This window comes from Neocloeon triangulifer, unplaced genomic scaffold, assembly GCF_031216515.1.
Source record: "Neocloeon triangulifer isolate White Clay Creek 2 clone unplaced genomic scaffold, ASM3121651v1 ptg000009l, whole genome shotgun sequence".
Lineage (NCBI taxonomy): Eukaryota > Metazoa > Arthropoda > Insecta > Ephemeroptera > Baetidae > Neocloeon > Neocloeon triangulifer.
This window is the reverse complement of record NW_026775551.1, coordinates 1,950,731-1,970,364: the sequence shown is the minus strand read 5'-3', so window position 1 is coordinate 1,970,364 and position 19,634 is coordinate 1,950,731. Positions and strand designations below refer to the sequence as shown.

The following is a 19,634-nucleotide window of genomic DNA, read 5'->3' as shown; positions in this document are numbered from 1 at the left end:
TATAAAACCAATTTGTTAAATTCGGTTAAATTGATGTAAAAATTGGATACATAATAATTATATTGTTGTTAATATAACAGATTTTTATATATAAATTTTAATTAAATTTATTTAAATTAATTTTTTGAGAATTTAAAACCCAAATAAACCACTCAAAACGGGAAATAATTAATTAGTACTGAGACTAATCGCCTTGACATGGAATTACGTTCCGAGACAACGAGATATTTTGAGAAAAAGCCGGTGTAAAAAAGTTAGAAAATTCCTGTTGTGATAATATACAATTGTAATTGCGGGCGAAAATTTCCCAAAATTAAAATTCTTAAAAACCACCCCAATCTGTCCGTATTGTTTTGTGCTGGACAGCTGTTTCGGCTATTGAAGCCTCATCAGTAGCACTTTGCCTAGCAAATCAAATTCCACCCGCAGCGAGCTGCTGTCCAGCACAAAACAATACGGACAGATTGGGGTGGTTTTAAAGAATTTTAATTTTGGGAAATTTTCGCCCTCAATTAAAATTGTTTATTATCACAACAGGAATTTTCTAAATTTTTTACACCGGCTTTGTCTCAAAATATCTCGTTGTCTCAGAACATAAGTTCACGTCAAGGCGATTAGTCTCAACTAGTACTAATTATTTAAATTAAGTAAATAATAACATAAAATAATTAATAATACATTTAAGGGTATATTAATAAAATAAAATATTTTATATATTTTTAAGTGATTAAAGTAAATTCTTTACCTGCTTTTCAAATTTGAGTAATAAAATTAATAAAAATGTTTTTATCATTTATTTAAATTTATTTATAAATTTAAAACCCAACATTCAAATTTAACTGAAAGTATTTTAAAATGAATTCACATGCAGAATAGGTTTCTTAATAATATGACGTATAATACAAAATATTCATCTAATAAATTTTCTCATAATTGGCTAATCCAACTTTGATGGATTACGATGAGTTTTCAATTAAATATTTTAGTAATTTTTAAAGTAAACCAAGATCCATTTTTTATTTTGCAAATTAAATGACGGTTGCGTTCATTTCATATCTAGGTCATGTTAAAGTAGGTCAAAGATTGTGCTAATTATGCACGGCAGGAAAATGGAGAAGCTCGCGCCGTTACGGCCGAGCAGCTTTTGGGTTGTCGGAAACAAGAAATTTGCAAGCGCGGTTCGCTTGGCGCCTGCGAAGAGAACAAAAATGCTTGATTAGACGCATCGGGTTTCCGCTTCGAAGAAGCGCACCTTTGATGTCAGAAATAAATTGCGGCGTAACAAAAGCTCGTCGGCTGGCGGTGGAAAAAGGGCGGCCCACTTTCCGGAGCAGGTGCGGTATGATAATTACGCAAAGCACAAAGAGGGATCGGCTCGCGCGAGAGAGAATCGCGGTTCCACGCAAATGCGAGCCGCAGTTAGTTGTCGACGGCGCCGACGACGAGCTCAAAATTCTTGCGAAACTCCAGAATTAGAGCACAAAACCGCGCTCTTTCTCGCTCGAGTGCCATGAAAAGCGGAAAAGCGCACAGTGAAATTCATAATATCGTTTTCCATACAACTTGCGGTGGCTTGTTTATGTGTTCCGGGATGCGCGCGGAAGTTTGCACGGTTAATGTGCTTTTGATTAAAAAGCGGGCGCTGCATTTGAATTACAATAAAATGCTGTTCGGAAATGAGGTAAATTTTATTTTCCAGAAACCTCAGAGAAGCAAATAAATATCGCCTGCTGCATTTGCCAAATTTTAATGTTTTACTTTTATTTAAAATTTTAACATGTTTTAATTTCTTTTTCATTAAATTTTTTACAAGAATGTTTACTTTTTTATATAACAATTAAATTAAATTATTTATTATTGATTTAATAATAATATTACTATCCTTTAATTAATTTTTATAGGGTTAAATTTTCGCTACTTTAAAATTTTAAATGATTTTTACGTTTATAGAAGGATTGTATAACTTTCGTCGTCCAATAATATTGGGATAATATTAGATTTATCCTAAACTGTTCAAAAAGAATGATCCTGACCGAGTGAGATCTCTTATTATTGTTTGTCACTTTCAAATGTGAAATTTCATCCTGTCCTTTAAACCAATCCATTTTGAAAAGAATCATTATTTATTAATGCAGCAAAAGAGAATTAGATTTGTAATGTTGATCAAGTTAATTTTTAAAACAGCAGGTCTAAGGAGCTAATTTTATAAAAATAAAGATACATTTTTCTGAGAATGAATAATTATGATATATAATTAAAATTATTCAATTACATGCTATCCAAACAAATTCAATGTTAAACGATGAAAAATGCATTTTTTTAAATTGAGCACACGCTAATGAGAATTTCTTTACTATATATGAATGCGGTAGAAATATCTGCAGTAATCATAATCATGCATTTCCCTGCTGCAGAATCGCAAACACGCTCGGAATAGCGTCCATACATACAGAATGAATGTTCGTTTCATGTATAAAGCGCCACATTTTACCAACCCACGGTCTTTGGAAACTGCAGTATTTGCTGCTAATGAAGCAGCTCGAATTATTGAGCACAGAGAGAAGGGTGTGAGCTGCATAATTTGCAAGCAAGAGATGCACCATTTTCCAGTCTGTTGAGTTTCTTTTCAATTTTAACACCTCATAAATTTCACGTTGCAACGTAGAAATTTATCTAAAAATTAACTGAGCGGCTAAAAGCTTTTATTCCAGGTCGATTGATTCAATAGCCTCGCAGGTCTGTTATCAGCAAATTTCCGCCATGGCTTGTCAGTCCAGTGGGACGGTTTACGAGCAGATTATCGCTGTGCTGGACAATCGGAATCGCGGCCGGAGATCAGCAAGAGCCGCAAGCCCCCGGGGATCGATGGAGAAATGATTATGGTGCATTATTCAGGCCTGTGAGTGTGTGGCGATAAAAAGTTATTTTCGCTCTGCTTTTGGAGAAATGCCCGGACGGCTGCTTATTTTTCTAATGGTCAGGAACAGATTTGGGCGCGCAGATAATGCCCAGGGCGGGGCCACGAAATAAGAAAGAAACGAGAAAAATCGTCCGAGAGAGTCTTCGAATGTGAGACGTAATTGAATCGGGCCAATTACAGCCGGACAAAAACACACACTGCGACAGAAACATCGTGTCGGACGTGTGTGTGTGCTTTGGAAAGAAAAAATTGGTCTCTTATTGCGGCTTGTTGGCGAAATTGATTTCACGAAGCTCTCTGCTGCTGTTTTGACAGCCCTCAACGCACCAGACCAGACGATTTTTGGTGAAAATATCGGCCCTGAATAAGATATGGAAAATAAAATTATTAGAATCCCTAATAAATAAAATATTACCATAATTTTTTTAAATAAATAAAATAAAATAAAAATAAATAATAAATAACATTCTACGATACTTTTATTTATTATTTTTTTGATAATAATTAAATTAATTAAATTAATTTTGAAATTTATTTTGTTTTTAAACATCATATTCACTAAAACTTCAAAAATAAAAAAACCTGGCTTATGAATAAACAGTTCCATAATTATGATTTTCCTGGAACTTTTAAATTTATTTTTTGTAATTATAAAACTTAAATCAAGATTGAACAAATTTGCTTCTCCTTTTTTGCCGACCTCCTTACAGAATACAAACAACTTTTATTCTAATCCCAATCTAACTTGGAAAAGCAATCGGCTGAGAAAAGAAATTGCCGTTGTCTCGTGTTCTTGTGTCGCAATGTCGTATTGAAAATATTTATTCCCATATCAATCTTTCCGAGCGACTTCGAATTATCGGGAAAAGTTTCCAAGTAAGATGAATGTCGCAAATATCGGATGCTGCGTGCAGCTGAGATCCTTTTATATTTTTCTTCTAAAAGCAGGGGAGAGATGATGCGCAACAAACGAAACCCACTTTTAATCAGAACGGAGAAAAGAAGGCTGCTCCGATTTTATTCCGTGGGAAAATGTCACCAAGTCGGTCGCTGCTCTCAGCCTGGGCCAAATGAAATTCCCCAGAAAAACAGCCAACAGAAAACTCAATCTCAGGCGATGCCAACAATGGAGCTAAAGCAGAGTGAATTCGCACAAAGTTCACCACCAAGGGCTTCTCGTGTTTCCCTCCCCGTATAATACTTATTTTCAGAACTTGAATTTCACCGACCCCGGGAAAGCGTGAAGCTCTTGGAAATTATAATTAGCGATCGATCGGCCCGAGTTTGGGTTCTTAAAACGCACGCCGAGTTTGTAAACAACAAGTCAAAAGTCTCTTTTGGAAAAGCGCACGTGTAGGTCGAGAAGGATGAGCGAGTAAATTTTCCCTCACGGACGGATTTTCTGCATTGCGGATATTAGAAAAAAAAGAAAGATTAATCTAATCTGACGAGTGATGTTGTGCCATCATTGGAAACTGAAAGCGTTATAGGTCGATAAACAAGCACAGCCTGTAATGCGAAATGACATGAATCATCATATTTCATGTATAGGCGTGTTAGTTTCCGCAGCGTCAACAACGGCATGAACATGAATTAAAAGATTAAATTAGGTTGCTGCTGCACCAAACATTAACTTGATACTAAAAGAGCTTGCATTGTTCAACTTAAACATTTAGGATCCTGATATAAAAAGCATTAAAAGGTCTTTAAAATTTAAATTTAATATTTTATGCATTTATTGATACCAAATTATCAATTATTAATATTTTTGATTGCTTTATGAAAGGTTTTCGTCGTGATATTTTAATAAAATCGCGTTCTAATATTTTAAAATATAAATTAATTAGTAATCGTTTTAATTTTTTAATTAATACCGATTAATAAAAGGGTAAATAGTTTGAATTAAGTAAAAAATTATTAGGCTATGAAAAATGTCAACAACCAGCTTTAGTTTAATTTTTAAATTACATTTAAAAAAAACTCATCCTTTCAGCTTGGACGATCACTTTTCGCAGACAATCTAACCTCGGCTAGCTGCCTGTGGTGCTTGGCAAAGGCAAATTTTTTTTATTTCCGCACGTCGAAGTCGGGGCACAAAAAGTTGCACACTCGCGATTTGAAGGCTCGAGGGAGCAAACGAGCGAAACAGGGCAAAACTTTCGGCAAATCAACCGACCCGCCGGCTGCCGTATTTACACAAGCGTGAATCGTGGCCAACTCTAGGCACTCTGCTGAGCACATGCGTAGCGCAGGTTGCCTACACACTCTGCCGCAATTGCAGAAGCGTAGCCAGGCAGGGACAAAGCTGTAGCGGCCATAATTTGATACAAACACAGTATTCCTTTTCAACGCCAAGATTTATGTAGTGGCGGTCGAAGCAAACAGGGATTTGCGTTTGTGTTGTTGGGCATTAGGAGCGAACGAGTGCCTCTGGGCGTTATTAAGGTTGCGCAATTTGCACGGTCGAACCGAACATGTCACTTCGAATGGTCTGAAATGGATTGCTGATTTTATAGATTTCCATCTACTTGTCTCATATATTTTTGACAATTTTAAAGAGAATCTTAAAATTAAATTAATTAGTTAAATAAATTATTTCAACTTCAATAAAATAAATAAATTTACTGGCAAGTTTCCCATTAACAAAAGTTGCTTTTATTTAGCCAGGTTATATGAACTGGATTTGGCAAAATTCTTATCAAATTTAGTTTTGAAACTTGGGAAAATGTTGATTTTTAAAAAAAGTCTAAAAAACAGTGCATAAAAAGTGTGTATTAACAAAATCAAAATTATAACTAAACCGTATTATATTTTCCTTAAATTTCTACAAAAATAAACTTTTAATCCCTTGATTGCGAGAGTTTTAACTTTACTGATAAACCTTATGGAAATTTCCCACGATACGGCAGGTGCGCTTCGCACGGAATCATCACAAAGTGTATTTTTTAGTTTTACTCACCGACTCGATGGCCTTATCCAGCCGGAAGATCTCCTCCTGCAGCAGGTGCAGAGTACCCGTTTTTCCGCGGTGCCTGGCAAAGGCGGCCGCGCACGCCGAGTGGATGCTGTTCACCCAGTTCTCAAGTTCCACCTGGCAGGGCGCCTGCGAAAAAAAATAACTCTGTCAGCGTCGTGTACCAATTAAGTCGGGCAGAGATTACTTTGCCCCCGGCAGTGGCGTCTCCACCACTTTTTATCCAATTTGTGTTCGCCCACCAATGCACGGCGGGGCAAAAAATTATGGTGTGCTCGAAAATCATCCATCAACGCTGAGAGGATTAAGATATCCGACTTAAAACTTCCCTTGAGATTTTCAAACTTGACACACAAAGAAAAAGAAGTTTTCTTTTCTTTTATAAAACTTGAGCTTACATTATATTAATATTAATTTAAAATATCTCGTTTTTACTGCAAAAAATAATTATAATAGTAAAATGAGAGGTATTTGAGATGTTTACAAACTCTAAATTTTTCACAAAGTGCCTCTGTGAAGGTATTAAGAGATTTTGCATGGGAAAATTCTCTTGGATATTATTTACGGTCCATCGACGCCAGAGAGAGAATCATTTTTCCATAATAATAAAAAGGTTCATATGCGTGATCATCCCAACAGCCATTTTACGAGGTCTGCATCCGCTTGGAAATGACGCAGCAACACCATATTTGCGATGGCTTGAAACAAGCTCGTAAAAGCGAGCAGCAAAAAAAAATGGGAAAATCTCTCGGGCACACATGAACGGGTACGTAGTTTAATAATGACGCCATCAGAGATAAAATTATTTATGCATTGGAGACCTTTTAGAATGAGATTATTTGCGGATAAAGCTGAAATTCAGCAAAAATAAACCAATGAAAAAGTTGAAATTTAAACCAACACAAGAGAGGGTTGCTAAAAATTACAGGGAATAAAATTTCACATGCAGACGAAATTTAAAGATCCTCTCCGGTCATTTGTTTTGCTCTCTATTCTGAAAGATTGCTGAATTTTGAGTATATCTTGTGAAAACACTATTTGAAAATTCCAAACCGATGCGTCTCAATCGAAAGAAAACATAAATATGAGTGATTCGCGCGAAAAACGTGTGAGAATTGAGTAGCCAATCAGATCCATCAGTTTGTTCCAAAAACTACAGAATTTGGTCACATTGGCGCTGCGATCGCTGATTTTGCCAAGTTTTCTGCAGCGCCGTGGGGCATTTGTGGCAAAATCAGCGATCGCAGCGCCAATGTGACCAAATCCTGCAATTTTTGGAACAAACTGATGGATCTGATTGGCTACTCAATTCTCACACGTTTTTCGCGCGAATCACTCGTATTTAGGTTTTCTTTTGATTGAGAAGCAATGGTTTGGAATTGTCAAAAAATAGTGTTTTCACAAGATATATGCTTGAAATTTAGCAATCTTTCAGAATCGAGAGCAATAAACTTGACCGGAGAGGATCTTTAAAATTGCATAAAATACAATTCTCTATGGCAAAAGGTCACAATTTCAACAAAAGTTCAGTGGCTTGAAAAAATCAGGTTGTGTCTTACCTGGAAAAGGTAGGCGTCCCCGAAGGCGGTCGAGAGGCAGAAGATGTGATCTCTTTTGGGGTGCTCTGGGATGGGCTGCATGATGGCGCCGTCGACGATGATGAGGTGCTTGGGCGCCGCCTCGACGGAGCGGCCCTCGCGCGAGTCACACGGGTAGAAGAGCAGCGTGGTGCCCTTGAGGCACACCCAGTAACCCTTCCAGCCGCGCTTCCTGGCCAGCTCGATCTGGTGCTTTTTGCGCAGCAGCCACTTCTTCACGCTCAGGAACCTGTCATGACAAAGAGGCCGCCGAGAATCAGCAAAGAAATAAAAGAGCTGCGAAAAGGCAAAGTTGGCTGCGGCGGATTTTGGGCGGAACCGATCGGTTATTTATTGCTCGATAAAAAGGTCTGGAATGAAGCACCCTTTTAGATTTTATAAATTATTGTAATGCCATAAAAAACATAAATGAATATTTATAAAGTTTTTAACGTTTTTTAATACTCAAAATATCATCAGAAATTAATGTTATTTTAAATATAAATTTTTTTTGTATTATTAAAATGTAATTTAGTTACTTTTGTAATATGAACTATTTCTAAGTATTAAGATAGCTATAAAAATAATTTTTTTTTTAATTAAATATTAAAATATTAATAAATTTACATCACTAATACAAAAATATACGTTGGTCATCAAAATTAATTCTCTACGCTCTGGTTTCCTTGGTATAAATATTTACGAAAAAATTTCTTAATTACTTTTGATCTGAAATTCTTTAAATGATGTAAAAGGTCTAACAAATATCTCAAGTAAAAAAAAGCGCAAGAAAAACTGTCCAAGTCAAAATGGGAAAAGTTAGTTTCCTTCTTTTGCAATCTTTCCCTCTTTCGCTGCGCAAATAATGCGATCAAGCAGGTGTGATTCATCCGCGTGTCAGAAGAATCGCACCCGGTGAGCAGGAAAAGAAACGCGAAATAATATTTCTCGGCGACAGGCCGCTGATGCAAAAGACCAAACGAGAGACGTTCGCAGCGGCACCATGATTTAGGGTCGATTTAGCATTTGCATGATCGAATCTGGGTACACGTGTTGAGCCGGTTCGGACGCAAAGCAGGGTAACGGAGGAAGAGAGAGAGAGAGAGGACGAGGAGATCCCTCGAGGGTGCGATAGCGCAAATTTATTTACGGCCGGCCAAAGCGGAGGAGACCCTTGAATTATTATTCTAATGTAAATAGCGCCCGTCGCCCTTGCATCAGTGTTGCGTTTTGCCAAAAGGCCGGGGCACCATAAATCTGGCTGCAACTTTGGTGGACACGACGACTCTGTAAACTTTGCAACTTATTTATAGGATGTAAGTGATTAGTTTGAAACTTATTTCAAAAACTCATAGTACATGTGGTAAGCAATAAAATAATAAATCATTAATAAATTATACTGAATAATGATTTATATTTTGATTTTACAAAATTATCAACTATAAACCGTTTAAAAGATGGAAGATATCATTACAAAAAATGTAAATAATTAATCTTTCATGAAGTCAAAAAGTGGAAGTATAACTTTGTAAGCTATGGGAAAATAGGAGATAAGACCTTTCAAAGTTAAAAAATTTATGTTTTTCATTAAATAACAAAACAACTTATTTATACTTAAACAACATTTCCCTTTTACCAACCATTTTCATATAAAATTTTTCATAAAATTACATAATATATTATTTAAAGGGAGCCCCCTTTTGTCCCTAAATTTATTTACCCTAATGGATTTTTACTGTATTTCCCCCAAACTCCATTTCCCCTAAACCATAAGAGAAGGCCCTGGATTCAGGGCTGTGTTTACAAATGAAAAAAGTTTTGTTTGCCAGCTCATTTACAGATAATATATTGTATAATATTGAAATTAAAAACACAATTCAAAACTTACATGAAGTTACAAAGTCCATACTAAAAAAATTACAAAGTTTGGGGCTCACTAACTCTTATAAAACTGAAGGAAAAAAATCTGTACAAATGCTCAATGGCATTGTCATTATTGTCTGGCTGACTTTCAAGAAGTTTGCAAATTCAGCAAGTAAAAACGGAAAAAGGCTATTTTAGCAACATGGGAAAAGATCCAGGTAGTGTACTCAGGATTTGGACTAACAATAAGACTTGACAACAAAATAAAAGAAACTAGAGCATATATTTTGAAATTTATAAAAATTACATTTTTAAATAAAATTTGACGATTAATTCCAAATTTTTTTTAACAAATTGAATTAATTTTTTAAATATTTTTGTCAGAATATTGAAACTTGTGTTTTAAGCATACCTTTCTCGGCGGTGTTCGAAGGAAGACTACATTATTTTTTGCTCCGTTTTTTCGGATTCAGGTAAAAGATATATTTCCAATTTAGGGAAAATAATTTTAGGAACATTGCTATTTAGGGGAAATGCAAGAAAAAAGTTTAGGGAAAATGCTTTTAGGGCTTTTGATTTTAGGGGAAATGAAGAATTTGGTTTTAGGGGAAAAAATTTAGGGACAAAAACGGCGACTCTATTTAATTGAATTGAAAAATGACCACATTATTTTGTAAGTTATAACATATTTATTTGATTTAGCCTTTTTCATCTAAAATTCATCTCTTTCCCTTATTTCTTATGAAAAAAACCACATTATTTGCCCATAAAATTCTTCCTAATTTTACCAAAGCTCAGCTTATATTAATTATGTAATTGTATAAAATAACATTATCTGCAAAAGAAAAAATAATAAGTCCACTTGCCAACCCAGCAGTCTTTTCATCTTATCATGTCTTTTTTAATTTTGAAACTTGCACATTTTTTCTTCAAATAATAAAACATTCCGGTCTCAAACTACCCCTTTTTTCTGCTCCAGGGCAAAAACTTGGCCAGAGGCATATTTTTTCACACTCAAAAGCGATCGTTCACACGTACATAGTGGAAACTACGTTTAGAACCACTCGCAAGTCAAACAAATTTTATGTGCCGCTCGCAGGTTTTATCGGCCTCCGCCAGCAGCACCAACTTTTCCATACTTGAATCTGATTTATTAAACGTCACTGCCGCAATCCAATCGCCGGAGTTTGTTGCCCTCCGAGGACAGCCTCTCGCATATCAGGCGAGACTCGCAGCTGCTGCCCAGCCCAATTAGAACGAAAATTGCTGGACCGAATTTAACGCCCTCGGACCCTTTGCTCATTTGCGGCGAACTTTCCCGCTGACCGGCCAAGCTCTCTGCTCTGATTGTGCGAAATTATTTGTATAAACTGTGCTGACTTGAAATTGCTTCGCCTGAGACTTCGCTTCGTGCTAACTTTTGGTCCAAAGGACCCTTTTGGGGTCACGGGTTGCAAGAGAAAATGAATCATATCGTTTAATTTCAGAGGAGACGCATTTTGTTCCCGAGTTTGAAAAGGTCAGGAGTCTCCGGTGTCACCCTTAAAAGCTTTTCTTGGTCTTTTAATTATATAAGAAACTTCTCGGTGGGAGAGAAAAGAGATGACTTGGCAGATTATTACTTTACCAACGCTATGTAGCTGAAAAGGAACAGCCCGGCCGGTCAAAACACAACCATTTTTAAAACTTAAACAAAAATAATTAACTAAGACAAAAATGTTATTCCTCTCAAAAGTGATAAAAGATTGGGATTAGTTTTTCTTCTCTATTCTTCATCAATTTTTATTCATTAATATACTAACAACAGATGACGTTGAATTTTTTTAAATTTCAAAAAAATAATTCATTTTATATTAAAATGAAGAATTTATTAAAATAAATTAATATTTTAACTAATATGATTTGCAGTGCAAACTTTGGATTTCTTTGCTGAAAAACGCACCTTTGTTAATTGCATTTTTAAAAACCGTTGCATTATTTTTCAATATCAAATTATGGACCTTTTTTACTCTAAAAAATTTACGAGCAAACCAGTTCATAAGTCATCAGTCAACTAGACTCTATTGCTTAATATGTCTTTTGTGAAATCGCGGAGTCGAGAGTGAGCGCGGGATGGTTGCGCGAGCGCAAACACGACTTTACCTCATTAGTCTGGCAAATTAAAAATTCAGACGAGACGCTCTCGCTCAACGAAACAGCGCCGGTTATTTACGAGCAGGAAACCCTGCTGCCTTTTCTTTTCTCTGGCAGGGTCGACAGTGAGACGACGCCATTTGTGCCGCTTGAAAAATGACTCGGAGACACACAATGGGATTTAGATCAAATAAAGGAAAACGTTATCCGTGTGTGAAAATTCCCCAAATGCGGGCTTTTTACCGAAATATAAATTTTCAAAATGTATTTCAAGCAACGAAAAATTCCGCTTTTTAATAAGGAACGCTTGAATATGCACGAGGGGCCCGTATTATGTACATTTAAGCGGAATTCACCCTTTGATCTTTCAGATTGGCCCTGTATTGGCTGCTCGAAGCCTAATCGCGATGGGAGCAGCTGCTTTATTGGAGTTGCAAATTCTGGATACGCGCGTGTGTGTGTGCAAAACTTTGGTCGGCTTAGTTTAAAACAGGTAATGCAAACTTAACGTTCCCTCGAGTACTTGAGCTCTCGAGATCAAGCCATTTGAGAGTTGAAGGGAATTTTGCACGGCGACGCCGAGACTCTTGTTTGCGAGGAAATTTGCTCGACAATCGTTCGCCAAGCTCAAGCGTTGTTTTAGGGTTTTATCTCTGACAATGCAGACTCCACCCGACGTCAAATGATGTTGCCATTTGACGTCAACTGACGCAAAGTTGACTTGAGCTCCTTCGAGTTGCAAGTAACTTTACAGAAACGCCATTTATTATATTTTCAGATTCAAAAATGTCATATTACAATAGTAAACTTTAAATTTAAAATTGTAAATTTGTATTTTGTAAAATTTAATACAAATAATAGTTTGATTTTTTACACTTCAAATTTTTTTGAAATAATTAATTTATGTTGCAAATGGGACGCGTCGCACTGAGTAATTCCATCGTGGCGACGTCTCATATGTCAATAAATAATAATAATAATAATAATTTCTCGTTAAATTCAATTTTTTTTTTAGTAATTTCTAGGTAACTTAAAAAGGAGATTATTGCTGATTGTGAGTGAGTAATTAACAATACAAGTTTATTGATGAATTATGCATAATAAAATATAATAAAGGTATTTTGCCAACAATATTGGAAATTTTTAGAGATATTTAAATTGTATTTTTTTCTTCAAGGGGTGGAGCAGAGTAAATTATTATGATTATTAAAGATACTTAAATAATTAAAACACTTAGAAGTTGCTCATAAATAAAACTTTAAATTAAATTAACTGCTGAAATTAAAACCTGCACGATATTCATGCAAAATTAATCGGTTTTTTAAGATTAAACCCAATTAATACAAAAATATCATCAAATTTCTCACAAATTCGACTCTTAATAATTAAAATTCTGTAGGCATGATTTATAAACAATCACCAGTGAACCAATTTCCCAATCGCAGGCAAAAATTTAAAAATTAACAAAATCCACTGACGGTTGCGACTAATCGGATTTTTGAACACATTTAATTTTGCACCACACGACGGGTCGAATTAATTTCTCCACCGCCTCCGAACCAATTTGCAATGTGGGACCGGCGTAAAATCCAATTTGGCATTACCGTTTGGGAATTTGGAGACTGCGATACATGGTGGCCGCAGGGAGTTGCCAAAACAAGATGGTAAAATGAAAATGAAGCGCGGAAAGGGAGAGAAAGAGTGATAAATATGGACCGGAGCACGTCGGCTGCAGAATCATCTTACTTAATCTGGGCGACGAGATGCAAAAAAAAAAAAAAAAAAAAACAGGCCGGGCCAGGGGACTTGGTGTGTATGTTTGCTCAGGCCGCCTCTCTCTCTCTCATCATCATTCCCACACACGTGTACATATTATTTCTCTATGGCAGAGGCTGTTTGCGACAATCTTTTGAAGCTGCTGTGTGATATTGAAAAAAGGATGGTTGCATGTTTTTTGTGTAGCGAGATGAGTTTTTTCATATGTCAATATTTCCCCGCATTACACATAAAAAACCGACGACACACACGGGGCGCAGGACAAGAAGAAGTGGAGCGCGCGCGCCTCAAAAGAGGCGCTTCTTCAATGGGCCGTCGTGCATTCGAACGGCATTCGCAATAAATTATTTCCAGCGGCGGCTTAATATTTTATCAGGCTAAAAAGGAAGGTGGGACGTGTGCATCGCCTTATTCGAGTGCCAACTGCCTCGGCGACGCCATTTATTTTTTCACCGCCTGCGCCGAGCAAAAAAAAAATCCCTTTCGCACCCGTGATGAAAACTCGCGCCGCTCAGATCGATACATTCATTGCTACTTTCTGCTTTGTGTAATTTATGGCGCGGTTGTTCATCAAGAAAATGAATTCGCTGCTTCTCGGCTGCGCGCACTGACAATATTCAAATATGCCTGTCAAACTCGCTCGGAAACAAGAGAAGCAATAATTTTCGCCATCTCGCTGACGAATGATTAAATTTCTGCTCGGTGATGGATGAAGAGGTGCTGTTTGCGTCTGAACGTTAACTGAACTTGAAATAAGGAATCCATTAAAAGTAGGCGTTGGTTTTCGAAAGATTGAACGAACACTGCAAATTATACAATTATGAAGTAATTCGGCAAATTAAGGCACATTAAATGATTAAATTCTGGTATACTAATTCATTATTTATGACATATACAAACTGATTGACAATGTTCTATAAGAAATAAATTTATTAAAAAATTGTCTAAAGTTAATAAACTTATTAAATTTACAAAAACAAATATAATAAATAAAAAAATTAAAAACGTTTAATAATAATAAAATAAATTTTATTTAAGAATATTTTTTTTTATGTATGACTTGAGCAGGACTTGAGTAGAATGAAAAAAAATAAATAATAAAATATTCTTTTATATATTATAGAAGAAATAATTATGCAACAAATATTTTTATAGATGTAAAGAAATTGGGCTTTTCTTTATTGTAAAATTGTTTTTATTCAAAATGGCTCTACCAGTTTTGGACTCGGTCTGCAACCATATTTCTTATATTTCTTGAGCAACCGCGCTGCGCGCTGACTAATACATGTTTTTGAATAAAAACAATTTTTACAACGAGGAAAGGCCCGATTTCTTCATTTTTATGATCGTCCCCTTGAATATCAACTTCTTCAAAAAAATATTTTCTTAAATAATAATTAACATCTTTCATAGTAAATTCAGCTATTTTATGATCAATTCTGAACATTTAAAAGTTTCAAATAAATACAATATTTAATCAAATCTGATTCTGTTGAAATCAAAATATAAAAATGTGAATTTTTGGAGAAAACTACATTTTCATTTTGCAAAAAACGAAGCCATGTCATATTGTGGACAGCCTCACGATCAATCCGTGGATGGCATCCAAATTTAAAAGGGTCTTTGTTGTGCGCATATTTAAGCGAATTCGCGAGCGAGCGCTGCAATTCTCACGCAGCTGTTTTATTAGCACGGGGTGAAATTCGCCGACGTCTCTTTCAGCTTGCTTGCTCCTCACTCCAAACTTCATGAATAAATTAGCCGGCGACTGCCGTGATGCGGTTAAAGGGCCTTTTCGCACTGCCAGAATTAAATACATACAAATTCAACTTGCGTCACGTCGGCCCGGGTTGTTCTTTATATTTCGCGAGGGGGTGAGAGAGAGAGATGGCTGCGCAAACGTTGCCTAACTAGGAGCCCCGCAGCCGTACAATTAAATAAATGCTAACCGAATTACTCTTGGGGCCCAATCAAAGCGGAATAACGCTTTCGCGCTCCGCTTCCCACGTTTGCAAACGAAAATGGCGTCTCTTCTTAATTTTAAGTGTGACGCAATTCGATGGGCCAATTATTATATGTGAAACGGGGGCGCGAAAGCGTTAATTAATTCTGTTTGTACAAATCTCTGAGAACGAATTAGGTTCTCGCATCGCCGATTCCCTCTTCAAAGTTTCCTGCCCCCGAAAAGCCCGTGAGCGAAACAAAGACCTTTTGCTGACATTTGATCTTGCGAGATTACGAAGGAAGAAAGTCCACCGTTTATTTTCGGCTACAAGTCGCTCCGAGCAAGGAAGGAAACGAAGGAAAACTTTTATGAACACTGAAAGAAAAATGCCAGGTGAATGAAATTACTTTTTTGTTTGTTTCCAACTTGCAAACTCTACTTATATTTTTTTATAGATGCAATTTTCAACAGGAAACTTATATTAAAAATAATTTATGAAAAAATTCATGGAATTGAAGGAATTTATTGTACACAATATCTATGTGAAAATTTACACAAAGATAGTTTGAATTGTAAAAAAAATATTTTAAATTGAAGGAAACTTTGTTATAAATGTTTTCAATTATTGTATTAATTTCCTACGTTTTAATCAAAGTATTTAAAGCAGTTTCCAATTATTAAATAAATGGATTGTTAAAATAATTTACAATTCACCACCAAAAGAGACGCTTATGATGTGAAAAACTGGCTGAAAATTGCAAGAAAGCAAAAAAAAATTAAATATTTTAGGATCTAAACTTTTCCTTTGATCGTTTTAGTATTTTAAATAATTTTTCTTTAATAATAACCTCAAAGCAAAGAGCTACAAGAATTCAGCAATCGTTATTTCCCGAACAAGCTGAAGAAGTTAGCAAGAACCTTGACTTTGACGTTGTGCAATATTTCAAAGCATCCGCAAATTGCGAGCAGAGGGCTCATTACCCGACGGCGGTGGCATCTGCCAGCGTGATGATTTTAATTGCTTGCTGCGAAAACTAATTAAAAAGTTGCCACTTGACCCCGTCGCTGGAAGCAAAGAAGGTGGCGAGAAAGAAAATTCTGTCGATATCGAGGGTGGCGCCGGGGCGTTCCAATAAAATTTCCCTCTGCTATTATTTCAACTGTCGAGAGAAAGTGGCTGCGACGGATTTTGTTATTTTTCGATCCAGCGGGTGGCAAAAATGGCAGTTTTAATCGAGCCGGGCGTTCGCTCCGGGCTTTTAGGCGCCGCGCTAATTCACTTAGTTGCACGTCAGACGCGATTCGCAGCTCAATAATTGACAGGCAAGTAGTGCACAAAAGGCTCTCATCAGAACGCCTTTCTTTCAATCCTTGCTAATTATGAAACGCCCACAACGGCGAGTGCGGACCAGCGCGGTTGTCATGTCCACCAAGGCTGAGCTATTTTCCATCCTTTAATCTCTCCTCTTAGAAAATAATTCTTTATCTCTACGACACCCACACACGCGAAGCTTATTTTACGAGACGGATTAGCCACCAAGGGGTTGGGGTGTGTTAGTCTGCCGAGCTGGATATATTTATTGACCCCCTCAGCAGCTCAACGCAGCGTGATTTTTTCCTCTCGCCCGACCGTCGTGATCCTCGCATTGTTCACTTTTAATCCGTCTCTCTTGCGAAACAATCACAAAGAAGGAATTAGGGGCAAGTAATTGAGGCACAAATTTAGCCTTCGTGGATTTGCTAAATTTGGAAAAGATCGCAGAAACTTAAAGATCCTCTCCAGTCAAGTGTATTGCTCTCTATTCTGAAAGATTGCTAAATTTCGAGTATATCTTGTGAAAAAACTATTTGAAAATTCCAAACCGTTGCGTCTCAATCAAAAAAGAAAACCTAAATACGAGTGATTCGCGCGAAAAACGTGTGAGAATTGAGTAGCCAACTAGCCAATCAGATGCATCAGTTTGTTCCAAAAACTACAGAATTTGGTCACATTGGCGCTGCGATCGCTGATTTCGCCACAAATGCCCCACGGCGCTGCAGAAAACTTGGCAAAATCAGCGATCGCAGCGCCAATGTGACCAAATTCTGTAGTTTTTGGAACAAACTGATGCATCTGATTGGCTTCTCAATTCTCACACGTTTTTCGCGCGAATCACTCTTATTTAGGTTTTCTTTTGATTGAGATGCAACGGTTTGGAATTTTCAAATAGTGTTTTCACAAGATATACTCGAAATTTAGCAATCTTTCAGAATAGAGAGCAATACACTTGACCGGAGAGGATCTATAATTGATTATAAATGGAAAATAAATTAATGCATAGATTTATCCAGCCCAAGAAAATACTCCAAAAATCATGCAAATGGCCATTATTTTAACAAATTAACATTAAATAAACCCAAATGCAAAATTTATTCATTCCAGAAATGATAAAAACAGACGTTCTCCGACTTTTTTAAGGTCCATTGAGACGCCCATCTATTTCGCCGAGCCATTGCGCGGAAGGACAGACTGCGCAAATAAAACGAGCTGTCCTTGTGTCCACTTAGAGCGGCGTCACATATCTCATAGAGCCGCAGCCACTTTGGCAGTGAGGAAAGTTGTCGTCGGATGAAAGACGATCGCTTTTGCCCAAAACACACACACACAGCGAGTACTCACCCGGCCTTCCTGACGGCGCCAGTGCAGTTGAACGAGGCGGCTGCGGTGCCAGTCTGTTTTGCTCTGTACGGCGAATTGTGCACGCTTTCGACGTCGTCATCGTCGCTGACGGCCGTGGTCAACGACATGCGGTCGTCGTCCGACATCTGAAACAGCAAACCAAGCACTCGATCAGTCACACTGACAGGACTGATTTGATCAATCAAAGTTAAACATGCGTTTGTGAATTTAATTGGAAAGTCCTAAAAAAAATCACTAAAGCAAATTCAATTCACGATTAAGTAGAATTTAGCATTCAGAGGAATAGCGGGAAATTAATTTTGAATAGCTCTCATTTCAATGAAGTTACATTTTATGTTCATCTGTAAAAGCAGACAAATTAGCATTTAAATTTGTATAATTAGTAGTTTATTTGAGCAATGAATGTATCAATAAAATAAAAAAAGACCATTTTGATTCGTTTAAAATGCAAAATGCGCTTGACTATTGAGCTTTTAAGCATGAATAACTTTTACAAATGCATAACCGGTTAATCCCGTGGCTATTGAGCACTATAAAAGCTCATTAGCAGTCAAATTATTTTCGCATCCATTCATTACTCTAAACCAAATACATTTTCAATGGAATGTCATCAAATTGCCGGGAGCAAACAGAGCGAAATTCCACATTCGGCTATGAAACGAACCGAATCCAAACCCGCGGTATAAAAAGCAAAGTGATTGATCAGCAGTGGCTGATGAAAGGGTATCGTTTGCGAAGGTCGCCTGACGCAACCAATGCCTGGGTAAAAATGATTACGGCCGCAATTTGCATCCGCTTTCTCTCTATTCACGGAAAAAAAGCGGAGGCGATTTGAATATGCTCGATTTGTATGGCGCGACTGATGAATCAAAAGACGACGCGATTTGCATAATCACGCGGCCATTCTCTCGGTTAGTGGGTCAGAGGGAAATAAAAGGGTCTGCTATGCAGACTCATGAATGTAACATGCAGGATAACATGTATGCTCTGCTCTTTGTTCAGACAAAGAACTCGCTCTAATTGATGCAAATACCCGAACATGGGAAACTCGGGCGGCGGACCAGAAGCTAGGCCGACAAGAACGCCTTGTTGGTCTGTTTAGAAATCCCATACTTTTTATAGCGTGTTTTTACTGCAGCCAACGGGCGTGCACAGACTTTGCTCTCAGCTCGTTACAATTTCACTTTCCATGCGAAGTTGGTAATGTGAATTTTAATGGAACTTGAATGGTCTTTTACTTTCCATAAGCTTAGGAAGTTTGCTCAAACTGACACATCGCTTGGCCAAAACCTGCACAGTTATATTTAATTTCACGCAGAATTATTTTAATTTTTTTCCATAAAAGAAAATGTAGAAAAGGAAAAAACTGGTAGTTAAATAAAATTTTAAAACACATAATTAATTTTTACAAGATTTACAGAAGGAAGTAAATGATAATTGAATAAAGCTTTCAAACAAAATCCAATTTGAACCTTAATATTGCACCAGAGATTTTATAACTTTTCAAAGTAATAATTTTGTACTCCAACATTCAATTGAAAAAAAAAAATGGCTGGAAAATGAATTAACAATTGTTACTTTCAATCAACTCGGATTGTTTAAATTTAACAAATCAACAGTGACCAAATGAGTGATTTTTGTGACTGCACAGCAAATTTATTTATTTTTGTAAAATAAATTAGACCTGCGCAACTCCGTACCCTGATTTATCGACCAAATACAATACCCAATTTGCTCTGCAATTGAATAAGCCATTGTCTTCCCTG

General features: G+C 36.7%; 1 protein-coding gene across 13 annotated transcripts in view; it reads right to left on the bottom strand.

Moving 5' to 3' along the window:
• The window catches only part of LOC132195585 (protein still life, isoform SIF type 1), a 120,730-nt gene that overhangs the window by 16,552 nt on the left and 84,544 nt on the right, over positions 1-19,634 (bottom strand). For all 13 annotated transcript variants that reach the window (XM_059617686.1, XM_059617689.1, XM_059617694.1 and 10 more), the window contains 3 exons: positions 17,848-17,993; positions 7,454-7,721; positions 5,880-6,023 (listed from right to left, as the gene is read on the bottom strand). In XM_059617686.1, coding sequence (XP_059473669.1) covers positions 5,880-6,023; positions 7,454-7,721; positions 17,848-17,993 — 558 coding nt within the window. The remainder of the gene's footprint in view (positions 1-5,879; positions 6,024-7,453; positions 7,722-17,847; positions 17,994-19,634) is intronic.